The 25,940-nt window shown below is 37.0% G+C and overlaps 1 protein-coding gene across 4 annotated transcripts in view; it reads right to left on the bottom strand.

Annotated features, from left to right (window-relative positions):
- LOC128992012 (spectrin alpha chain-like) overlaps positions 1-25,940 on the bottom strand; it is a 60,078-nt gene that overhangs the window by 2,383 nt on the left and 31,755 nt on the right. The window contains exons 23-42 of one of the 4 annotated variants that reach the window (XM_054415344.1): positions 25,607-25,731; positions 25,143-25,299; positions 22,850-22,891; positions 20,633-20,781; positions 19,749-19,944; positions 18,972-19,220; positions 15,827-15,976; positions 11,797-12,052; positions 11,164-11,359; positions 10,492-10,678; positions 9,546-9,676; positions 8,459-8,663; positions 7,217-7,421; positions 6,623-6,743; positions 6,100-6,319; positions 5,658-5,807; positions 4,901-5,013; positions 3,877-3,900; positions 3,086-3,140; positions 2,785-2,925 (exon numbers count right to left, since the gene is read on the bottom strand). In XM_054415344.1, coding sequence (XP_054271319.1) covers positions 2,785-2,925; positions 3,086-3,140; positions 3,877-3,900; positions 4,901-5,013; positions 5,658-5,807; positions 6,100-6,319; positions 6,623-6,743; positions 7,217-7,421; positions 8,459-8,663; positions 9,546-9,676; positions 10,492-10,678; positions 11,164-11,359; positions 11,797-12,052; positions 15,827-15,976; positions 18,972-19,220; positions 19,749-19,944; positions 20,633-20,781; positions 22,850-22,891; positions 25,143-25,299; positions 25,607-25,731 — 3,072 coding nt within the window. The remainder of the gene's footprint in view (positions 1-2,784; positions 2,926-3,085; positions 3,141-3,876; positions 3,901-4,900; positions 5,014-5,657; positions 5,808-6,099; positions 6,320-6,622; positions 6,744-7,216; positions 7,422-8,458; positions 8,664-9,545; positions 9,677-10,491; positions 10,679-11,163; positions 11,360-11,796; positions 12,053-15,826; positions 15,977-18,971; positions 19,221-19,748; positions 19,945-20,632; positions 20,782-22,849; positions 22,892-25,142; positions 25,300-25,606; positions 25,732-25,940) is intronic. The other 3 variants (XM_054415345.1, XM_054415347.1, XM_054415348.1) reach the window with 3 other exon arrangements.

The following is a 25,940-nucleotide window of genomic DNA, read 5'->3' as shown; positions in this document are numbered from 1 at the left end:
CCAGCGACAAAACGTCACACCGTTAATGATCACGGCAACACCCGTATGCATATTTTGCGGTTTGGACGACACCGATAACCGTCTCTCGCGATTGCGGCAATACCCGTAAGCATATCTTGCGGTTTCGGCAGCACCGATAATCGTCTACCGCGATCGCGGCAATAGCCGTGAGGAAATCTCGCGGGTTCGGCGACACCGATAATCGTCTCCCGTGATCGCGGCAACACCCGTGGGCATATCTCGTGGTTTCGAAAACACCGATAATCGTCTCTCACGATCGCGGCAATGCCCGTGGTGAGCATATCTTGCGGTTTTGGCAACACCGATAATCGTTTCCCGCAATCGCGGCAACGCCCGTAGGCATCTCACGTGGTTTCGGCGACACCGATAATCGTCTCTCGCGATCGCGGCAATACCCGTGAGCATATCTTGCGGTTTCGGAGACACCGATAATCGTCTTCCGCGATCGCGGCAACTCCCGTAGGCATATTTTGCACTTTCGGCGACACCGATAATCGTCTCTCGCGATCGCGGCAATACTCGTGAGCATATCTTGCGGTTTTAGCAACACCGATAATCATTTCCCGCGATCGCGGCAACGCCCGTAGGTATCTCACATGGTTTCGGCGACACCGATAATCGTCTCTCGCGATCGCGGCAATACCCGTGAGCATATCTTGCGGTTTCGGCAACACCGATAATCGTCTCCCGCTATCGCGGCAATACCCGTGAGCATATCTTGCGGTTTTAGCAACACCGATAATCGTTTCCCGCGATCGCGGCAACACCCGTAGGCATCTCACGTGGTTTCGGCGACACCGATAATCGTCTCTCGCTATCGCGGCAATACTCGTGATCATATCTTGCGGTTTTAGCAACACCAATAATCGTTTCCCGCGATCACGGCAACGCCCGTAGGCATCTCACGTGGTTTCGGCGACACCGATAATCGTCTCTCGCGATCGCGGCAATACCCGTGAGCATATCTTGCGGTTTCGGCAACACCGATAATCGTCTCCCGCGATTGCGGCTATACCCGTGAGCATATCTTGCGGTTTTAGCAACACCGATAATCGTTTCCCGCGATCGCGGCAACACCCGTAGGCATATCTCGTGGTTTCAGCGACACCGATAATCGTCACTCGCGATCGCGGCAATACCCGTGAGCATATCTTGCGGTTTCGGCAACACCGATAATCGTCTCCCGCTATCGTGGCAATACCCGTGAGCATATCTTGCGGTTTTAGCAACACCGATAATCGTTTCCCGCGATCGCGGCAACACCCGTAGGCATCTCACGTGGTTTCGGCGACACCGATAATCGTCTCTCGCTATCGCGGCAATACTCGTGATCATATCTTGCGGTTTTAGCAACACCAATAATCGTTTCCCGCGATCACGGCAACGCCCGTAGGCATCTCACGTGGTTTCGGCGACACCGATAATCGTCTCTCGCGATCGCGGCAATACCCGTGAGCATATCTTGCGGTTTCGGCAACACCGATAATCGTCTCCCGCGATTGCGGCTATACCCGTGAGCATATCTTGCGGTTTTAGCAACACCGATAATCGTTTCCCGCGATCGCGGCAACACCCGTAGGCATATCTCGTGGTTTCAGCGACACCGATAATCGTCACTCGCGATCGCGGCAATACCCGTGAGCATATCTTGCGGTTTCGGCAACACCGATAATCGTCTCCCGCTATCGTGGCAATACCCGTGAGCATATCTTGCGGTTTCGGCAACACCGATAATCGTCTCCCGCTATCGCGGCAATACCCGTGAGCATATCTTGCGGTTTCGGCAACACCGATAATCGTATCCCGCTATCGCGGCTATACCCGTGAGCATATCTTGCGGTTTTAGCAACACCGATAATCGTTTCCCGCGATCGCGGCAACACCCGTAGGCATATCTCGTGGTTTCAGCGACACCGATAATCGTCACTCGCGATCTCGGCAATACCCGTGAGCATATCTTGCGGTTTCGGCCACACCGATAATCGTTTCCCGCGATCGTGGCAACAAAAGCGGTAGTGTTTCGGTTAGGCGACGATTCCGATGACTGGGCTCCGGATTCCCGGAGGTTTGGGTGGATTCCTGGAGTTTTCCAGGACATTTCAAGGTAAGATAAAATTCCCGGAGGTTTCCCGGTTTTCCCGAATTTCCCGGAGAGTAGACACCATGTTGTAGTCTTGTTAGTGACTAAGGCCGACATTCCTTAGAAACAGCTGTTAGTTAATAGCCCATACAGCTAATGGCAACTAAGGGACCTACAGTTTGTAGCGGAATCCGAACCACATTTTTGCCTTGGTATATACGAATTGGTCTAATTATCAGGATAGCACTGAGGATAGTCGTAGTACTCACTAGTGCGGACGTTAACCCACACCAGGGAGTATCGCATCCACAGTGCATGCCTATAAATATCCACAATTTGAGACCTAGTAGCTGGATTACACGACGACGCCACCCGTCCCAGTCTTCAAAATTCAGGAGAAGTACATTAGAATAGAACAATCATAAGGATGGACCAATTATGAGTACACTACAGTTTGTCTTGTTCTTGTGCAATAGTTTTGAGGTCAGTTATTCATCACAAGACAAAATTGGCAGTATAGGGCTCTAGTCTTACGTTCAGAATAATTACTTTCTGTAGCCAAGTACATCTTGTTACATTTTCAAAGAATCTAAGATTTTAACATCATTTTCATTTTTAAATGTTTTACTCTGGTACAAAAGAAATTAGCCTTACAATAAGAACAATACAAGTTGCTAACTGACCTGGTCCCATTGCTGTGCCAGTCCGACCGTGCTGTGTTCCGTATACCTGTTGTCCAAGATCAAGTGTTCCTCGAGGATCGCTCCCAGGTCTTCAATCTTCTTCAAGTCTGTCTTACGAGACCTCACTTCAGCAGCTTTCCTCTACGATAGAAAAATTATGTTAATCAATAAGATGTAATTTTCAAGATCAATTATTTCACTGTTAATAACTTCTTCATCAGCATTGTATATGTTATTTAATTACCTGAAAGCACAAAAAAATATGCTAAATAACAACTGTAAATATATTATTACCACTCACCTTTGTGGCTTCCAGTTGTTGTTCTAACGACCCCGAGCCCTCCATCATTGATGTTCTGGAAAAACATAAACATTATTAAAACAAAACCTCAATGATTTTAAAACTTTTGCAACAACAACAAATGGCAGCCCATTTCATAAAAACAACGTAACAAAATAACTCTATACATAAGTAATATACTATTTGTAAATGCTACGAAAAAATGTTTTAGTTATATAGTATAAAGCTGTTTAATAAACATTAACAATAGAGAGTTGGAAGTCAGGTAAAGAAACATACAACTATTCCAAAAGATTACAAATTGAAAGAGTAAAATTTTCAGACAATGAAAGAAACCTTCGACTAAGACTTGGACTTGAAGTGCAATTTATCCTTAGCTTTTTTAACAGCACATTAAGTAATTGAAAAATTGTATATTTACCTTATATGGTACATAATGAATTAGTGGGTCTAACGATTAACCAACAATCAATGACAATAATTAAAATAATACCTGTGCAAAGCATGGGTAAGTAGCTTAATCCATTATTTTTGTTAGGTAAATTAAAATTAAATCTATCGCTCATAACAGGACAGAACAGGACGATACCACATTCATGTTAAAAATTAGTTAGTCATTCTACAATAATTTTATTACTAATTGTCAAAACAAATTTTAAACAATAGTTTGACAGAACAAAATATATTTGTAGCATTAGATTATCTAGTAAAAACTAGCCACGTTACAAAATTAAGGTCAAATAAGCCTTTTGTTATTCGGAGTTAGTAAAAGTAGATAGTGAAATAATCACCCATCCCATCCAAGGAGCTGGAACCTGATAAAACATAGATATGTCAGAAATTAAGTTGAATAAGACCTAAAAATACCAAAAGGGAAATTTTACAGTGGTTACTGCACTTGAATATAAGTATAACTTAACTGTTTGTTGGTATAATAGTCTTCCTTAGCGTAACTAAAGTAATATAAAAATGAAGTAAATTTTTTTCATTTTTAAGAGGAATATTAGCTTTTGCAGAACAGGATTTTGATTTTGAAAAGATAATTAATGTCTAATACAGATAATAATCATACAAGGCTGAGTAGGATTAGATGTTGTGACGGGGTGGCAATAAAACATTAATTGGAGGATAAAATAAATATAAACCATATAGCAAATGGAATGATAATGAATAAACTATAAACGATATAGTACAAGAATCAACATGATCTTAATTTTCCAAAAGCTGTAAAAATGTATCTTATACAGTTGCATCGTAGAATACTTGTTCCAAGTGGACGTCTACTGCACATTCAGTAGGAGTAGGTTGCAGCCTGGTCTAAAAAAAAATTGTATTTGCTGTTCTTTTTGCTCCTAGTGACGCCGACCAAGGTTATAAATACGAACTAAATTCAGAATCTTTTTCTTAAACTACTTTGTGCCCATAGTGAATCACCACCTCGTGTTCATACTGCTTAAAACGACTTCTTTAAACTACCATAATCACCACCTCGTATTCATACTGCTTAAAACGACTTCTTTAAACTACCATATCTCTAAATTTTATAAACATTATGAAATTTTATACGTATCAACAATAAATTTGATAATTTATGTGATTTGGACCGAAACATATTATGTAAAATGAAAGTGACTGTGTGAATTGTGATTTTATTAAACTATGTCATTAAATAAAAAGAACTAACATTTTTATTTCAATATTCGAAAATATGAGAAACAGCAAAATGTTTCCAGTTTAAATGGTTTAAAATTACTCTTCCCAGCCTACATTCAGTGCTAAATGACATCATTTAGAGAACTAGCAAGTAGCAAGTACCTGGTCTCCGTCAGCCACTGGTGGAAGGCGTTGGCGTGTTTGGCAAACTCCTTCCTCAGCTTGTCGTTCTCCTCCTGTCTCTGAGCCTCCTTGGCCAACTCAATGTCTCTCTCCTGTAACAAAAATATTAATTTTAAAAAACACTTAGAAAAAAAGTTCTAAAAGTTTTGGTTCCATCATAACAAAGCCAGAAACTCTCAAGTCAGAGCTACTTCATCTGAGTTAAACGCAACTTGGTAAGGCTCATGAACCACAGTAAATTGTCACAGTTTCAGCCGTCGCAAGACCTCATTGATATTTTCCCGCTTGCACTTCCATGAATACCATGCCTACTCGCAACTGGTTATAAGTCCATTCCTTATGGGGATCTGTATGCAACCTGCCCTATGTATCGGAAATAAAGAACTTATTTCTGCTAAAACAAGGTTCTTGATGGTACTGCTGAACCTTACATGGAAAAACGTTTATTCTCTACTTTGTGTATACCACAACAAAAGGTCAAACAGTGAATCACTGATATTTCATTCTAGTACAAGACTTCTTCACAGAATATAATCTTGACAACATTTTCTCAGTTGAACTAGCCTGTTTATCTATACCTTAAAAAACTCTATTCATGCACATGGATTGTCCATGCAATAACAACAATATCTCAATGGCAAATCAAAGACAGAGGTTGTATGGCTAATAAACAGGTACACCTGACTCAAGACACATTCAAGAGGTTCTCATCTGTAATTCATGTCGGAAAACATACCTTGATGATCTTCTGCAGGTTTCTCCACGTGTCCTCGAGTGCCTCCATGGTGAACCAAGTGTAAGGGTTGGGTCCTACATTGAAGCTCTTGATCTGTCTATCCAAAGCAGCCAGGGCCTCAAAGTCAGCCTGGGCTGATGACAGCGAGGCCTGTCAACACATTGGCAAACTGTCACTAATACTGGCTAAAAAAATCATAAATAACCCTTTATCATAGGGGTATTTTTATTAAATGCACCTAGCTAAAGAAACAGCTGATCTTAGTCAGTAACAAAGCTACACATATCATCCGCTTCATTCATATTCAGCTTAAACATAAGGCTGTCTTTAAGTGGCCAATAATCTCGTTCAGTTTGGACAGTCATACACAAAAAAGCATATTTAAGGAAACTTCACCAGAAGAAGAAGAATGGGTATATTGTGACCAAATGTGAAGCCTCACCTGGAACTGTGCATGGGCGTCCCTCAGTGCACGGATCTCCTCAATGGAGTTGCACCTCACCGGGTCTGTCAAGTCTTCCTCCGCGTTCTCAAACCACGAGTTGAACGCAGATGCCTTCTTGGCAAACGTCAAATAGAGCTCTTCAATCTGGCGGAACTGGTCTTGCATCTGCAACAGCCGCTGTTTGCGAGCATCGGAGTCTCCCAGCAGCTTCTGCCATCTGCATTAACCAGTACATTGATAAGTGATATTTATAAAAATAATGGGTTGGCTGATGGCTTATCTTTAAGATTTTAGCACGATATGTTATCAGGTTAAATATCAAAATAAAATTGTTTTAAAAGCCAAAACTAATGCAGGAAATCTAAATGAATACTTAACCTAACAAGTGTATCCAAGAAGCATTTAAGTCTCTATCAATGATGCATGAAGGAAGGACTTCATAAAAGTATTCTGGTGTATTAGAGTATAGTCAGCCAATGGAAAAATATCCCTATAACATTTCTGGATCGTTCTGACTCACCTGGCAATGACATCAGCATGACGCTTGAGAATGGCCGGAGTCTGTTCATGCTTGGCCTCTACCAGTTGGTCCTTGAGTGCTGTGATGTTCTGGATACCCTCGTGCTCAAACGCATGGAGACCTGCAATGTAACATTGTATTTAGGACAAATTTATAACTTACAAAAAATATTTCTGTTCAACGTCTAGTTTCATGTTTTCTTTGAATAGGGATATTTCATTCTAAGAAAGATTAATAAAAAGTATAGTTTATATCAGGAAAGTGTCTAACAAGAAGATATCAATGAACGTTCAGGAAATGACAAGGAAAGTCAAACATTCCTGATAGTAAAGTCAAGGTTTAAGAATTGAGGTGAAATGTGAGTTTAAGTTATAAGCTAGAGTTTTCTTCAGTGTTGCCAAGTGTGGTCACCAAATAAAAAAGGTAATTTTCTGTATTTACACAAAAACTTAAAATCTTTGAAAAATCTAACTGAGGAGAATGGTTGCGGTTACAATAATAAATTGAGGTTAGGAGTTTTAGAGTTTGTAATACACTGGCAGCCTAATTCCCTGTTTTCTAGATACTTTCTAATCATGTTTCCTAGGCACTGACCGGCATCAAAAGTCTCCTGTTTTGTAAGCAGGGTCTGCACAGTGGACAGGTCCCGGCCAAACTCCTCCGACCTGACGTGGGTCTCCTTGTCGGCGATCCACGACTCAACCACGTCCGCCTTCCACATGAACTGCAGATAGGCTGAGTTGTCCATCAGTCGAGCCTTGCGTCGCGCGGCCAGACTGCACAGGTTCTCCAACTTGGTCTGCAACCGAGCGTTAAAGTATAAATATTTACCTCAGAATTACTCAACAAAATCACTACCAGTTGTCACATGACCTGAGATGGACGAGAGAGTCACCTGGTTGGGAGTGTGTTAAGCACAAACAAGATAGAATGTAGAACCACAGCACACACACTGTAAAATCTATTCCAATCAATTGCAATTAGATGAATACTGGTTACATCATGCCTCTATGTTGTTGTATATGATCTCAAAATCTAAAGTAAACAAAGATAGGCCTAGTTTAAGTTCTTAAGTTCAACTATTATGCAGGTTATGCTGTTTGTTCTTACAAAAATTACTACAGTAGAAAACTCCAACTATTAAAAATAATAGGGACACAACCACATTCAGATTTAATAAAACATTCAGATGGTTTCATTTTTACCGAATTGCGGGAAATTTGATAGAAAATAGGCTGAGAAAAGCCTAGCATTCATCGCATCTGCAAAATATTAACGTTTTTGTTGCGATTCGGGAGGACGATGAAGAAGACTACAAGCGCAAAGGATGTTTAAGATTATGCTGCTATCTCGGAAAAGGATTATGTTACCGTGGCCCGTGAGAGACAATAATGATGGCTTAACGACAGCAGGTGAAGTTCAGGATTTTTCCCCGATCATGGCTTATACCTTCATTAATAATTAACAACGATTCTTATTACTGTAGATTTTTAAATTCTTTCTGTAAGCAATTTGGATGGATGGAGTTCTACTATAGGTGATAAACTGAGTTGTATTGTTAGTTACCCACAAACTCAAACCTTTCTCAATAAAAATCCTGAAACATTCAAATTATTGTGATTAATGGAAATCTTTTGTGTTTATTGAGCCAGTATGCACTCTTGCTCATTCAGATGATCCTGATTACATAATAAATTCATTCACCTGATGCTTTATAAAAACCTATTTGACATCATAAACCTCAAGTCAAACTGGGAAAAGTTAATTTGACACCTCTAGTACTTATTTCAACAGTATGTTGTTAGCTACACTACACAGGTTGTCAAGCTGGCATACCTGCAGCTGGTGGCAGCGCTGAGCTATGCTGTCAGAGTGGTGGTTGTTAGCCTCTGTCAGTTTGGCCCCGGCACTGCAGATATCCGCACATCTGTCCCGGTGGGCAGCAAAGTCTGTCTCAAACGCGTCGTGTTTCTTCAGCAGACCCTGCACTGCGGCCATCGTGTCTCCATAGTCTTCCACAGAGAGCAGCTGCTGCTTCTCACTATCATCATATCAATCACATGTACTCAATGCAAGTCATTGCTTAAAACACTCAGTGTGCTTTAACTTCATTTGTTGAACTCTTTGGTATACATAACTATAATAACTCATTCATCCTTTACTGTGCAAATTTCATCTGAGTTAATGGGGTAATAATTGTAAGTTTTGGATTTTTAACTTGATGCCATATAATGTACACAATGTTTAGGTACTACAATTTCTTAGTTGCAATAGTGAATAATTGTAATAATTCATGAACTCCAGTTAATAAAGTTTGAAGACATATTAAACCACTTTAGTTGGATTGACGTTTTCTAAATCCTAAGAGGTTTAAATTATGGAGGAAGTCGAAGAAAACACAAATTTTTGTCATATGTATGTTTGTTTTCTTCTCAGTTACCCACTTCTTGTGTATCCTTACAAGCTAAAGTTAAATTTTTGCAGGGTGAACTAAGAGAAATATCTTTGTCTTTGCATATGGATAAAACTAGACATTCTCTTACCATGATCAAGCTGTGGCCAGATTTAGAATAAAAAAGAAAAAAATGAATATGTTTATTTACTTAGGTAACAGTAACAAAATGTTTACAAAAATATATACAAGATCTCAAGCTCAAGCTGAATTATTCCAAACTAATTTAGCCACCAACATAGTGTGCTGAATTACTGGTTTATATCAAATATATAGATAGACTTTTCAACCAAACCAAACCAAACGGACCTTTTGTAAACTATCACATCTTTTACGTTGCAGTACCTAAATTAAACTAAGAGCGAAAATAGAATGTTAAGACTGTTGCAGTACACTTTGAGTAGCTCATTCAACTATGCCTGCAGCTGGTCCATATAGGTAACATTCTTAAGAATGTCAGTAGATACTGACCTAATCCAAGCCTCTTCCTCCTCCACCTTGGCCAGGAACTGTTGGTAAGTGAGAGACTCGTCCAGCTTCTGTCCCCGAGTAGCAGCAAGCTGCTTCAGCTCAGACCAAGCTTGGTTCAGCAACTTCAGCCTCTGTAACATCACAACATTTACATTCACTAGCTTTGTTACAAGAAACATAAAATTATTCATTTTATCACTGTAACCATCATTCAAGTAGCGGTTTTTTCACTTTAATTGTCTTGCCACTTTTCTTTGGTCCCTTATTGACCTAACTTTACTTTTTGATTGAGAAAATAGCAAACATCCATTTCTATTTAAATGAAGGGTTAAAGTGTCAACCAGTATCGTCATGAAGTATCTCTAGTGTCACCTACGTGTCCATCTTTCTGTGTCATATGCTTTTACCCGTTAGTAATTAGTCAGGATTTTTTCAATGAATTGAATTTTTTTTTTAATGAATAAGTGTTTAAAAAAATGAATCATTGTCAATAATTGTGGGAAAACTTAGAATTTTTTGGGGGAAATCAACATTTTTTAAGGTAGACCAATTGGTTGGAAAAGACCTTAAATAAATATTATAAACTCAGGTGTATAATGCACCTATAATGTAGGTTTCGGAATGGTTTTAAAATTCAAGATTTCTGAATCCAAGTGTAGTAGTACTGCACAGCCTACCTCAAGGTTCTTAATCCGAACTAAACGCATGAACTATCCGTGCGTGTATGTAATACTGTGCCCAATTGATAAATCACTTATGATAAAGGCCACAAAGCAAAGAGAGGCAAGTTATTATAATCTGATAACAGCTAACACCAAACACCTCTCTACAAAATTAAATAAGCAGAGTTTTAAAGAAAAGCCTCTTTTTGGCCCGTTTTCCCAGCTGGTAGAAACCCCCACTAAAACTACACTCAACACAGGAGGCAGGAAGGATGATAACTGACCTGTTCAATCTCTGGCACGCCCAGGTTACTGACGTCCATCAGCTTCTCACCAGCCTCCTGCACGGCCTGGATTGCCGGCTCATGAGATGCAAGCTCCGCCTCCAGCCTCTTGTGTTTCTTCTTCAGATTCTGCACTCCAGTCAGGTCTCGGCCGTAGTCGTCTGAACCCACTAGCAGCTTCTTCTCCCTGAAGGATGAGATTTTAAGCATGTAAAATTTGAGGAAGGTACCATGTTAAAAAGATTTACTATCATAATAATTTGAAAAGAAAATTACATTTGAAAAGCTTCTAATGGTACTCATTAGTGGGGATTAAACCCTGAATAAACCATTTTCTGTTCATCAAAGTAACAAAAACTGATGTACAACGATAATGGAAAGATTATTTGGACTTGGAGTATCTGCCAGAAACTTTTGATGTACAAACCATTGACTTGTGAAGCATGTGTCGACCTTAAAAAATGTGATTGTTTATTGCATGTTTTAGGGAACTTTAACAACTGAACAGTCTACTAATTAGGAATGATAGAATTAAGGAAATTATTAAGGAATGAATCAGTCTTAAGACAATGCAGACCTGGAAGTTCACTCAGGTTACATCAAAGCAATGAATTATACTGCCTTAGTTAAACTTTAAAATTAAAAAAAAAAAACTGTTACAAATGAACTAACTTGATCCAAGACTCCTCATCAGCGATGTCTCGGAAGAACTGATGCAGTGTGTTGGCCTCATTGAGCCGAGCCTGTCTATGAGCCGCAAGGTTCTTGATGCGTTCGTATCGCTCGTTGATCGATTGTCTCTTTTCTTGGATGCTCGCTGTGTCAAACTGTCCGCTCTCTATCAGTGAGTCGGCTTGGGAGTTCATGTCTAAGAAAATATCCGTAATGTTAGTATAAATAAGATTGCGAATTGGGGAATATAATGAGAAACTGTTCCTACAGTTATTTTTTGAATGGCCTTAAAAGAGCAAATTTTGGGGGGGGGGTGGTTATTTGAATGAGAACTTTCTGGGAGGAAGTGTACAATTGGCATATGCACCTCTCGATACATGTTGGAGGTGGTTCTTAGTGAAAGAAAACTTTACATTTTTCAGATGAGGATTCTTAAAGAAATTGTCAAGTATGAGGTTTTGGGGAAAATACTGGTTGAACTAAAAAAAAAAATACGTGATAATGGAATGTTTGGTTCTATAGTCAAAGGATGAATTCAGAATTCCTTTAATTAACACTCTATAGTATCCTAGATTATCCAAAAACCTCTATCCATGTATTTCAAGATGATGTACAAGAATGTGTTGTGCGTACCCTTGATCCTCTCCTCGTGAGCGTGTATGTCGGCCTCCACCAGCTGGTGTTTCTTGTTGAGGTTCTGCACAGAGGCCAAGTCCTTGCCAGAGTCCTCGGAGGTGAGTAGACTCTCCACCTCACCCAGCCAGAAGTCCAGGTCCTTGACTGCAGCCACGTAAGTGCGCTGCTTGTTGGCCTCCTTCAGCTTCAGAGACTTCTCTGTCGTCTTCTGTGTCAGGAACTCCCACTGGTCGGCGATGGATGCTAGACGAGCCTGTGCACCAATCACGGTTAGAACTAACCCTTCACACCATATTAGGAGTTGTAATAAAGGTTTTGAAAGAAAGAGAAAGTTGAATTTCAACGGCGAGCTTTGCTTAACCCTTTGGGCACCAACGATTTTTATAGGTGACTTGCTAAGGGGACCGGGCACTAAAGCCATATTGTTACAGTTGTTTCTTTAAAACTGTATAACTCCTAAACTATTTGTGTTATCCAGGTGAAATTTTCACCAGTTTATATGAGATAAATTGCACTTTACAGCAATATATAATATGTATATACATATTTATATATATATTTATTTATTTATATACTTATATATGCATGTGCAAACACGGAAATTATTTTTTTGAAAATAAGATAATTTTTAGCCACTTCAAAAAATTACTAGGTATTTGAAATTACTATCATTTTATTCCCTAACTAGTTCCTTACATGTAAAAAAAAAATTATACTTCCAAAAAATATATTTATTGGTTTTTATTATTTTTGAATTTTTTTATTTTTTTTTCAAAATTGACTAAATTTTACGCATTTACAACTTTATAATTTTTTTTTTATTTTATACCTGAAAATATTTCTAAAAATAACACACAAATGCTGAATTCAACAAAATAAATGTTTTTATCATGCATGTAAAAACTTACCAAAAACATAAACAGGTAGGCCTATATACATGTCCTCCTGGTAAGCCGTGGTAGAATTAGGCCTAGGCTTGTGTTTGGAACACGCAACACTAAACACTATAAATTGAAGTAGGGCCTATAGTCTCTAAGTTCTCTTTTTTTAATTATAACGAATGAATAAGTATTTACATATTTACATACATTAGCTAGCACTGATCTTCAATCTAACATGTGTGCCTAGGATAACACAGTCCGTGAACTCCCCGGCCACATCTGGCGCAAGCAGTCCTGCTTTTTTTTCTCTTTCCTCCTTCTGCTGTACTTATTCGACTGCACACAGAACAATTTCTTCACCCTGTAAAGGGCCATCACCTCCACCACGGATATTCAGTGGTACTGCGGGTTGCGCACCAACAGTAGGCCTATTTGCAAGCCATTGCCTCGACACTTCCTCAATAACCGAAACAGTATAGTGGTATCTTGAAAGTGGCTTGTTTGTACAATTTAGCTTGTAAAGTATATAACTATTCAGAACCATACGTCCTACTATATTCCAAACCACTTTTTTCCAGTACTTGACTGTACGACGTTCATCCAAATATGAATAAAGCATCATATCTGAAGAATCGATGCCACCCATGAAGTCACAATATTGACGGATGATCATAGGCTTAGTTAGGGTTCTCATAACTCCTTCTCTAACTCTAACAACTTTGTCTACATCTTTTGCTTGAGCCTTAGAAGAAATAAGTATAACCGGACCTTTTTGACTTTTTTTAGCTTTGTGTGCCAAAAGCAGCATGTACTCTTTTCTAAAATAATTTTTTTGACCAACAGCAAACTTTTCTTTTACTTTTGCAGGCAAATATTTTCTAGATTTTCTTATTGTGCCAGTGAAATATGTTTCATTACTAAACAAATACTTTACAACCGGAACACTGGAGAAAAAATTGTCACACACTACATGATATCCTTTTCTTAGATAGTTTCCTAATTCCAGAAGCTTTTTTATGACCACATAGCCTAGCCCAAACTCTTTTACATCCCTCCTTTCTTCCCTGTCTGGGTTTTTTTCCCCCTGTAACATGTAAATCCTAAACAATAATTAGTCACGCTGTCACATAACATCCATAACTTAACCCCCCATCGGTGGTGATGTTTGTTTGGGAGGTACTGCATTAGTTGAGTATGGTTTTTGGTGCCTACAAGACTTTCATCAATCGACAAATATTCATTAGGTGTATAGTGTCGGCAAAAAACATTATTAGCATGTGTCATCATTGGGTCAAATTTAGCACAGGGGTCATAACCTGGCTCATTTACTTTGGGCAATCTATCATTATCAACAAGATGAAAAAATGAATAAATGCTTTGAAAGCGACTTCTGGCAAACATTCTGCCAAACCAAGGAGAGGCTTGGGATCCGGTCTTGCTCCAATATGCTTTTATGTTAGGTTTTTTATTGAGTCCCATGTTTATTATTACAATAAGAAAAGCCTTCATTTCTTCTACAGTCACATTTTTCCATTTTCTAAATTTATTTGTAAGCGACATGTTTAGAATGTTTTTTTCAATATATTTGTTAGCAAATCTATTTGTTTCTGTGACCAAAATGTTCAATAATGTTGCTGTAAAAAAGAGATTGAAATAACAGATTGGCGGTGAATTTGGTGCAGGACAGTGCTTTGGACCGGGCATTTCATTATAACTAAATGTTTGATTAGAATTTAGAGGCATATAATTTTGATCAAGTCCATCTTCCACTTCATCCCACGGGCTGTCTTCGTCAGCTTCAGTATTTAGGCCTATGTCCGGAGCGTCATTGTCACCAACATTACCACCTCTTGGTCTACCTCTTCCCCTGCCTACACCTCTGTTTCTTGGAGGCCTGCCACGACCCCTAGGCCTACCACGGCCCCTAGACATACTACGACCCCTAGTCCCCCCTCTTGGATTCAAAGGTAATTGGATAGGATCATCAACCTCATGGTTATTGCAGCTCCCACTAGGGCTCAGGTCTGGTAAAACATAGTAGTCACACAGCCCTAGTAGTCCTAATTCCTATTTCCAGAAGCCAGAAGCACAGTTGTCAGCTGTCGCGTCACGCGCATAGAGATATAAAGTTGTAAATATTGCTATTGCGCAATTTTTTAGGTGATATATACTATATATTATACAAGTATAATATCTTAGTAACATTTTGGTAACAAAGTTGCGATCCTATAGTAGTTTTTACTCATTTTATTTTTCAATTGTTTTGACGTCCGACAGATCGGACGTCGGTACTTTTCGGCAGTACCACGACGTCCGATAGATCGGACGTTAGTCCCCAAAGGGTTAATACACAGATAGGCAAAAAATTCAATAGGTTCAAAATAGGTATTAGGTTTAACAAAAATATTCATTATTTTATTTTACGGTCACAGAACATTTGTTCAATCGCAGAGAGGGAGGGGATATGCTGCAAAGTATCAATCATCACAAAATATTTTATATTTATACATTTTTAAATATATTATTAAGTAATTATTTTTGAATAGTTATAGAAGAATAAATTGGTTTATCATATTAGCATCATATGTTTTATGTGTTTAGAGTTCTCAAAAATGTCCAACTTTTACGACTTAAAACAATGGTACTGACAACTTATCACATGTAACACATAACAACATTCAAGTTTTATTGTACATTTATCTTGACTATAATTAGATCTGAATACCATAACATAAATTCCTCTTCTGAGGTGTTTATGGATAAATATGGGTAAACACAGTTAATTTCTAAAACAATACATAATTAGTATTGTTCTACAAGTAAGCAAAATGAAAATACCCCCGCTGCAGCAGACCTGCAGACTAAGTAAACAAATTTTATAAAAAATTTCATCAAATCGGATCATTCCTTCTCGAGTTATCGTGCTACGAATATAAATATCTATGAGTTTTAACAGATTGTGTTTTCGGCCTCTGAGAACTCCAAAACTAAAAAGTTGGTCCCAAGTAGAGATCTTACCGAGATACCTAGGCCTATGGTAATAGCTTATTCCCTAAAAGGGAAAGTCGCTAAAATTGAACATGCTCTTGTTTAGATAACAGCACCTACACCTTTACCTAGATGCTAACAGTATTCTAGCATCCTACCTGGACGGCCTCCTCTGAGCCAGCACACTGGTGTTTGTCAATGAGGTTCTGTCCCATGGCCAGCACACTCTGTATACGGTCAGCATTGGCTGCCAACTCTGCCTCAAACGCTTGGTGCTTCTGGTGCTTGGACTGAATATTGGCTGGGTCCTGTAAACATTAGTTACCCCACTGTGTCACTGCAGTCATCACATAAAGAATATATAAAAATATCTTATATTCACACAAAGCTCAAAATTGACCAAACTATAGACAGATCCCCAAAGAGCAATGTTAATGTGTTTTTGGATAGGCTTGAGAGTATTATCAACTCTTTTGTTTCCAAAAATTTGAAAAATACACATTTAATAGTTGCAGGTGATATTAATATCGATCAAATCAAATCAAATCAAATCAAATCTCTTTATTGCCATTAAGTATATACATTTATACAATAGGCCAAGTCAAAATTTGTTATAAACTTAACTAAACAGGTACAATGAGACTATAACTGAACATTAGGTGCATGCGGATTTTAACTAAAAGATTACAGTTGTATTTTTTTAAAATCAAAATACTCTTTAACATGATAAAAAGGATTTACAGTTAACCAGCTGTAAAGTCTAACTTTAAATACAGAATCTGGTAAAAGTCTTGATTCAGGGTGAAGTATATTGAACATATTTAAACTCAAATTTGGCAAAATTAGGTAGATTAAGGAATAAAATCTATAGAAAAAAACTGATTGAAGTAAAAAAACAGTTTTATGATAGCAAGATTAAGAAATCCAAAAATGTAATTAAAACTACTTGGGATATTATAAACTCAGAAACCAGGAAAAGTTCAGTTAATTGCACAAATAATATATTTTTAGTAAATGGAAACAAAAGAGTTACAGATCCTCTCGAAATTAGTAATTTATTCAATTCTTATTTTATCAATGTTGTGAAAGACAGGCCTATTAATGTGTCCCCTTCTTGTAGCCAACAGACTTCCAGAGATATCCGTGAACAACTATCTCCAACCGGCTCAACCTGTGTCAATATTCAAAATCAATTCTATTTTCGTGACACTAATAAAGATGAAATTGAAAAAATTATAAATTCTTTTAAAAACAAACTATCCTCCAGCCATGACGGGATTCCAATGTCAGTCATAAAATTTGTAAGAAAGCAGCTAAGTAAAATTCTCTCTCATTTAATCAACTCCTCTTTTGTTAGTGGCATTTTTCTAGACAATTTAAAAATTGCTAAAGTAATACCAATTCCTAAATCTAATGAGGCTACAGATATTGGTAATTACCGACCAATATCTTTGCTATCACCAATATCTAAAATTTACGAGAAAATTGTTTCTAATCAATTAACTGTGTTCTTAGAAGAAAATTCAATCCTAGAAGACATCCAACACGCATTTAGGAAAGATAAGTCCACTATTACAGCGATTGTTAGCTTTGTTGAATCAGTCATTGAGTCAATTGACAAGGGTGAGCACGTGTTGGGAGTGTTCATGGATTTATCGAAGGCGTTTGATAGCGTTAATCATGAACTATTACTTTTTAAATTAGAAAAAAAATGGAATCAGGTATAACTCTCTTAATTGGTTTAAATCATACTTATCAAATAGACAACAGTTTGTTGAAATAACTCACATCACTAAAGACAATTATAAATCAAAATACAGTTCAAATATGGGCACAATAAGATCTGGTTAACAAATTTTAAAAAGTGTCTAAATTTTGCCCCATGTACAGGTTTGTATCTTTATGCAGATGACTCTAATCTTAAAGTATCTGGGAAAACTGCAGAAGATGTTGAGTTGCTATCCACAATAGAAATAGCTTGTATTGAGGATTTTTTTAATAATCACAATTTAAAATTAAATGAAAGTAAAACCAAATGTGTCACATTCAAAACAAAACAAAACAAAAACAATTCCAATCCTAATATTGAAGTAAATAACCAACCAATTGAAATAACAGAAGCCGTAAGGTTCCTTGGCCTGACATTGGACAGCAACTTGTCTTGGGACAAACATTGTAAACTTGTTATCAATAAAATAAATTCTGGTCTTTGTGTGATTAGAAAAATGTCAAAACTATGCAGTGTTGATGTTTTAAAAATGATCTATTTTTCCCATATTCAATCCCATATATCTTATGGCATATGTGTATATGGAGCCACCTCAAATTCGAATCTAGACCAAATTTTGACAATACAGAAGCAATCAATCAGAGCTATGTTAAAAATGAACAAAGATGATTCTGCAAAAGAACACTTTAAACGTCTAAGGATCCTCACTGTTTATGGTTTGTATGTTCTTGAATGTATTATGTTTGTCAAAAACAAAAATTTTATTCCACCAATTAAAGAAAATAATCATAACTACAATACACGTAACAAAAATAATTTTGTAATTGGAAAACACAAATTAGAGCTCTTCAAAAAAAAAGACTGTCAATGCAGGACATGAATTTTTAAAATTTATTCCTTTGAAAATTAAAACATAACAAAAACCCAACATTTTTAAAAAACGTCTCAAGGAATATTTAATGGACCTGTCCTTGTACTCTTTAGACGAATTGAAAATGGCGATATCATAGTTTTAAGCATTAGTTTTAACTTATTTGACACTATTCATGTACAACTATGTATATTATGAATGAAGATTCTTGACTATGACTATGACTATGACTATAATATCCTACGTCTAATACTCACTGATGGTGCAGAGACATGGGTCCCTCACAAAGTAACAGAGAAAAAGTTGATCAGTTTTGAAAGTTAAAGTTTTAAGGAACGTGTTAAGACAAACAAGAGAAAATTTACGATTGAGTATTAAGCCAAACAGGGAATTAATAACTAAGAGATCTGTAAGAAGTGTAACCTTTATGATATAGTAGCTGAAACTAAAAGCCTGAGATTGAGGTGGATTAGACATGTGATCATAAGAACTGTTGGGGCTTTCGGAAAGCAAGTGTGGGGTGAAAACATGGACGGGAGGAAACCTTTAAGATGTCCAAAGAAGAGGTGGAACGACAAAATGAGGGATGGATGAGCAAATTCTGGGGACCGAAAGACAAGGAAATTGTCGGTGAGACCAAATACAAAACCACCTTGGGGATAAATGGCCGTTGACCAACAACAGCTAAAGCATGTAAACTCACCTTGTAGCTCTCCTCAGTGGCTAGCTGCAGTTTCTCTGCAATCCAGTTCTCCATCTCGTCAGCGTCTCGGCTGAACTGCTGCAGTGTCTGAGACTCTCCCAGGCGTGACCGCTTCTCTATCAGCGCCTCCTTGAGGTGGCGCCACCTGTCCAGCACCTGTCGTCGCTTCTCGTCTATCGGCTTGGCTGCGTAGTGCTCGGCCGCCATCAGCTGGTCAGCCAGAGTCTGCAGAGCGGCGATCTTCTCCTCCTGTAAAAGTCAATGGTTGAACAATTTCCAAAGTTCAAAATATTGTATTATTTTTGTTCATCTATATGATTTTCTTTCTCAGGAGTAATTGGAGTGTCTATCAGCACCCAAAGAAAATTTAAAAGAATGTTTACTGGTATTTTAATATTACAAACAATACGTAATCTGTGGATACAACATGAAGTTCTCGTACTAAATTATTTTGAATTTTCGGATACAATTTGTTTTGCCATCAAAATTATTACAAATGGCAAACATTTTTGTTCAGGAACTCAGAAATGTAAAACAAAACTGAACCATACATGATATTCTTGTATAGTTGTATATACTCTGGATATTCCTCGTTTTCTACATTGATAAAAACGGGTTGGACACAGATAACCATAATTAAACTAAAACACAACATTAAAATTATTACAAAAAATAAATTTTTGAAACAAGATTTAAACAATTATGGACTAAAAACCAAGAAAACCCCATTCAAAGCTAACTCTTGGGGGTGATTTTAGATACTAAAGATACACCTACATGAGCGTTGATCGCTTTGTCAAAGTCCTCGTGTTTCTTGATGAGGGCCTCGACATTGTCCCCCTTGGAGTCTACCTCCTCGGCAGCCAGGAAGGCCTCTCGCGCAGACATCCAGTTCTCAGCCTGCTCACAGTCACGGTAGAACAGCTGCAGCTCTAGGCACTGGTCTAACTGCATGCGTCGTGCAATCCATGCCCTGCAACAGGGGTGAAACTTCATAAACAGGAGAAATTATTATGTTGTTAATTAAATGCCGATACAACTCCTGGATCATTGGTACATGTTGAATGAACTTGTAATTATCTGCACAAGATAATTTTCAGACTACTCAACAACTAATTTTAGCACAAATAAGTTGCTAATTTCAGTCTGCAAATAGACTTATCATAACATTTTTGTCATCTTCTTTTAGAGACCACTGATTTTGGTGTTATACACTAAATAAACAATATCCACCCAAAGAACTTACAAATTTAAATATGTATTCTCTTAGAGCCTGAAAATGGCACCACATTTTGGTTGTAACTATTACCGCCAGATGAAATTTGACAAATAAACAAGCAGGCCTATACCAGAATCGAATTGAACATCGCCATATTTTGTTCTTGCCATCATCTCTCATAATCACGGCAACACGATGATCATTGTGACAACTCGATAATTTCCTGTGATTGCAGCATCTTAGCTTAGAGTAAAAGAGAAAAATAGTTAATACTGTATTTATTTCTTTGAATACAAAGTGTTTGTGTTGTTTATTTTTACTGCTTTAGCTAAATTCTAGCTTTGTTTTATCTTAATTGCTTTTTAGAATCAAGATGATCGAAAGACAGGTGACAAGACCTCGCCAACCTCAAAAATTTGGGAAATTAGTTGTACCAACTCACTTTTCTAACTCCTGCCGAGCCTCAGCCATGCTCTCGAGTTTCTCCTGTATTTCAACACTGGCGTAGTGGCCAGACTGCAGTAGCTGCTGTCCAAACAGGTCGAAGGCCTGGAATGTTCCAGAACGAGCGTCGATCTCCGTTCTGTGTTCCTGCAACATCAATCACCATCGTCAAACTCCCAAGTGGTAGAAATCTGTGATAACTTGTTTATAGTGGGGGGTGGTTGTAAAGGTTTGAATCAAATATCAAATCCACAAAGAAATTCCACTCAAAGAAATATTTCAAATCCAGATCTAATTGGATGACTCATGTATACACCTTGCATTTATTATTTATACATTTAAGGTGGAAAACTTCAGGAATTCTTTATTTTTCTTATCCAAACAGAGATCTTCAGACACAATCTTGATTGCAGAAATGAGTAAATGATAACGGGAGATTTTAACATATTGCCGTGATGGTTATGGTGTGAAGAGGTTTAAACATCTAGTAAATAACAGCGAAAACCAATTTTAACAGTAGATTGTATATTGTATATAAATAAAAATTTTACTTGAACTCCAAATTTAATATTTTAGTATTTGAATTCAAATTTTGAAATTGAAATCATCATCTTTAAGATAGCATTTGATACATTGAGAAGGAAGTACAGGCCAAAAGTTTCGGCCAAGCCAACAAAAACGGTACTTTTATTAAATCTTTTTTTGTGATACAGTATTTTTTAACCAGCACTCTGGAAAGGGTTTTGACAAAATATGTTTCTGTTATCTCCAACACCAGATGGCAATACACCATAAAAAGGCATGGTTGTGAAGTGAAATGTAAGTAAGCGTGTTTTCGGTCCATCGCTTTATTAGGGGTCTGTCAGACAAGACATAAATTGTCACCTTGTTTTATGTTTGCTCCAGATGAACGTTAACTTTTATGTTTTAATATTTATAAATCAACATGTGTATGTGAACATGTGACTTTAATTTGTGATACAAAAAAACTTGGTTAGTTAAACTATTTTGGCATACTATTTACTTAGAAATATAAATTGTTATTTGTTACTTATTAATTTGTCAGCAATATAGAAAGTAGAGGAGATTATTTCAACACTACAATTTATCTTTTTATTTAGCAAGCAAACATTAATTAAAGTTGGTTAAAAAGTGATGCTAATGCTAATATAGACTACTATAATAATACATTATTTCCCTAAAATAAAAATAAGAATCTACTTAAATTATACACACAAAGGAACCAATTAAATTTTGTAACTATTATTTTACAGTATTTTATAGTATGTTATAGTATTTTACTTTACATCATATTGGTTGGTTGAAAATTTAACCAACAGAATTTCTAGTTTAGATTTTAATTTAGAGAAGCCTAAATGTTATAGAGAGGATATTTAAATTGTAAGATAAGGCTCAATTTATAGCAATGTATTTTTGTGTAAAATATTATAATTTTGTTCACAGTAAAAAAACTTGACACAGTCTGTGATTTTAGGAAAAATAGATGCATCGTATTCACTCGACAATATTTAGTCCAAACAAATGATAACCTTTAAACATATCTGGCCATTGATAAGCAATAATTTGTTTTTGTTTATAATGTTTACAATAATTTTTACTCAACATGTTTAGTAAACATTTAATAATAATTATTAATTGTTTACTGACTGAGTAAATGTATTTCCTAGCTTAATGTTACTTGTTTTCACCAGCCATTTAATCATTATTTAATGTGTGTGCTCACAACAAATCGTTTAACCCTCTGTCAGTTGCACTGCATCATTTTGATACAAGCAGCAGCCTTTTCGGCCACAATTTTTTCGTGCGAGTAACAATCACTATCCTCGACTATCGAAAATGTTTAGTTTAAAGACAGTCTGAGGATGTAAGTATTACAACAACAAAAACTATCCAAATTAGAAAAGAATAAATAAGACCTTAGAGATTATGTTTTGAGCCACTTGATAGAATAAATTTCATTGGGATACAAACAAATAAAATGTTTTATGAAACCGAATCCCTAAATTAGAAGAAAAAAATCCCTTCCTCAATTTAAGTGAAGCATAGTTAGTTTTACAATTTACAAATCTTACAATTGACATTCTAAATCCACTTATAATGTCCTCTGGTTACAGACACACAACTGACGAACGACAGGTAAAGCGGTAAAAGCGTTATTCTGTTAAGACACAGCCGCATGACACTCGTCAATTACCTGGGCCAACCCATAGTGAGCGTCAATCTCAGCTCGATGGTTCTACAACACAACACCAGTCACAGGGTGTTCAGGGTGCGGACGACACGAGTCAGCTGTCCCGACGTTTGCCAACACACCACTCATTGATTGAGACATTGATGATTTGTGGGTAGCAAATTTTAAGGGGGGCAAAACTTGGGGAGAATAGCTTAAAGAGTTGGTTGGTACAAACATTATTTTTTTCTTTAAGTGTAAAGGGGTGGTGGAATGAAAAAAACAAAGGGTTATCCTTGGCAAAAGAAATAGTAGGGAAGTAAAACAAAATGGATTGTGGAAATATTGGGGTTATATTATTAAGGAACTGAATTGTAATTCATTAGGCCTACAGCCTTACAGGAAAAATAAATATTTAAATTTAGATGTGTGATAGAAGACAAAACCTAGGCCTTCATATTACTTAATATCGTAAAATTTGGTGGTTGACAGAAAATTTGAGAAAAGCTCAGTTGGTGATTTAGTCAAGATTGTATGATTCTATAGAACATAGATTGTGTGCTTTCATCCATCTTCAAACCATGATTGTGTATACAATAGGTTGTGTGTGTGAAGGTATCTAGCGGACTAGAATAAGTAAATTTTCAAAATTCAAATTTTACTTCTATAAAGTTGTCATTGTACTAGCTTCTTAATGTTGTTGTATCATTTTTTTTATGTAGCATTAGCATAAAAGAAATTTTCTCCAATTAGTTAAGGATCCTGTTTTAACGAATAAATGCTAATAAGTTGTTCATTCCAGTTTGAGTTTTAAGATTAAAACCAGTGAACAGATGTTGGCAAACCTCGAGATGAAATACAGACTCTCTGTTCAAATACCTCACCAATCCCACACAAAAACATCAGGGTTTCCAAAGTGTTTTGTTTTTGAAAATACATTATCAAAAAACCTTATTCTTCATTAGGCATTTTTCCTTAGTCTATATCAATACAAAATATGAACATAACCTTTTGGGGTATTAAAATTTACAATTATTCCATTAGGGCCCTACATTACTCACAAATTAATCAAGTATTCTTTAAAGTCTTTCACACAATGAAGTTTTGACCAGTGGAAACCCTGATAACAAGCATCAGTGATTTTTAGAAGTTATATTTAGTTATTTCAGAAGCTATTATTAAATTACAGTGTTTAGCAGTGGGTGTTGGTTCTCACAAACTGATAAAATCTTTTACGTGCCACCGTCAAAAAATTAGTCTGTGTAGCAAAAACTTTAAAAATAGGTAGGCTACAATCAATTTTTCAACACGCATATTTTTCAGTGTATGAATAACTCTTTAGGTCCAACTATGTTATTAAGTACACAAATTATTGTGTTAAGACTTATTCTAGTGAAAAATCACTTCACAGCTTTGTTATTAAATTTATTATTGGTTAAGTCACTTAAGGAACCCAAAAGATGTGTAAAACCATTTAGTCTATTTACAGGTTTGTATTGTGAAGTGGTTTTTTGAATGTGCTACTTTAAGAACCAATCAAAAGTAGCACGAGAAATTAACCTGTAAAAACTTAAATTGAATTAAAAAAGTTGAAATGTGTTTAAGTCAAGTATTTCTTCATGTTATGTAACATGAGCACTGTGGCCTGAGATTCAAATATTGTCATTGGAATAGCAGAACATAGGAAAGAGTAAATCATGGAACAAGAAACACTCAAACTAAACAATACATACACAAATTAGAATATTTCACTTTCACAAAACAGCACTTTGAACCAAAGAAGCTTTGAGTGAGAAAAAGATGCCTTCGAATCCATTGGTAACCAGGATATGTTATTGGTACAATTTAGACGAAACGCTGCCAGGAACAGTGAAATATCCTATTCATTGTGTATAATGACACAATAGAACCTCGCTAGCTCTTTGTGGACTCAGAAAATCCAATTTGAATGAAACTAGTAAATAAAAACGCCACAGACTAGTATGTACAACCATTAGTACCAATGCTGAGTTTATCAGGTAGAAAAGGAATATGGTACATAAGGTTCATCGAAGCAAGAGGATGTGTAAACAGTGACCTCCCCTCCCCCAACCACCCTGCAAACTATAGACTGACTTGTTATTCCCGTGTGAAGCCAAAATGACCCTCTTTCCGTCTTAACTCATTTGGACCGTCCTTAGAAGTTGGATTAAACATAATTTGAAACCAACAAGTCGTGTTCACTTTCTTCCAGTGACTGCAGAGTTAGTGAGGTTCTATTGTAGTGAACAATAGTGTTTTTATCCCAACAACAATATGGTGATGGTGGTGGTATTACCTGGTGTCGCTCCAGCAGCGCCTCAGCTCCGGTCACATCACTGGCCAGCTCATCACTGCTCACCAGACCCATCATGCTGTTGATCCAGCTCATCAGATCACGGTAGTCACTGAGGAAACGCTGCAAGTCGTACGAGTCTAGCAGCTTCTCCTTGCGGCTGTGCGCAAAATAAAGTGTTAACACAGTGGGTACTCACCCTACATTTCTTAAGCTTCTGAATTCCAACCATAATTCATTCAGAAAAGAGCTATTTAGGAGCTTCAAGTTTCTTTACTTTTTAAATTCAAATTTATTATATGAAGTTTAGACTCCTTGACACTATGATGTTAGTTGTCCCCAGTTTAAAATTGTAGTTTTAATGTAACTGTTTCAGCTTTCACCCAATTATCAAATACCATAATTGCAGGAAACATTACTGTCCGTTATTGCTTTGTCAATGTTTATAAATGCTAATAGCACAATACCTGTTAGCCTTGGCAGTGAGAGCGGTCCACTCCTCGTTGATCTCACGCTGTTTTGCGTACGTCTGCTCTGCAGTCTCAGGGTGGGTTTGCATCAGACGGTTGGCAGTCTCGTCCAGTTGACGAATCTGTTCATGTTCGATTAATTATTTAAATCATCTACACTGTTATGGATCTGGGTTTGTAACAGTAAAACAAGTTTAAGTTTTCTATGGCATGGAAGATCTAAACAGTAAACAAATTGCACAGCAAGATAAATTTTTATGTTTACCAGTGGTGCTAATCTTTGATAGAGAGCTGAATACCACTGGTCCAGTATTGGTTATTGCCTGTGATT

The sequence above is a fragment of the Macrosteles quadrilineatus genome, unplaced genomic scaffold (genome assembly GCF_028750875.1).
Source record: "Macrosteles quadrilineatus isolate MER2022 unplaced genomic scaffold, UCM_ALF_1.0 Scaffold_4__1_contigs__length_99947679, whole genome shotgun sequence".
Lineage (NCBI taxonomy): Eukaryota > Metazoa > Arthropoda > Insecta > Hemiptera > Cicadellidae > Macrosteles > Macrosteles quadrilineatus.
This window is presented reverse-complemented; position numbering and strand designations above follow the sequence as displayed.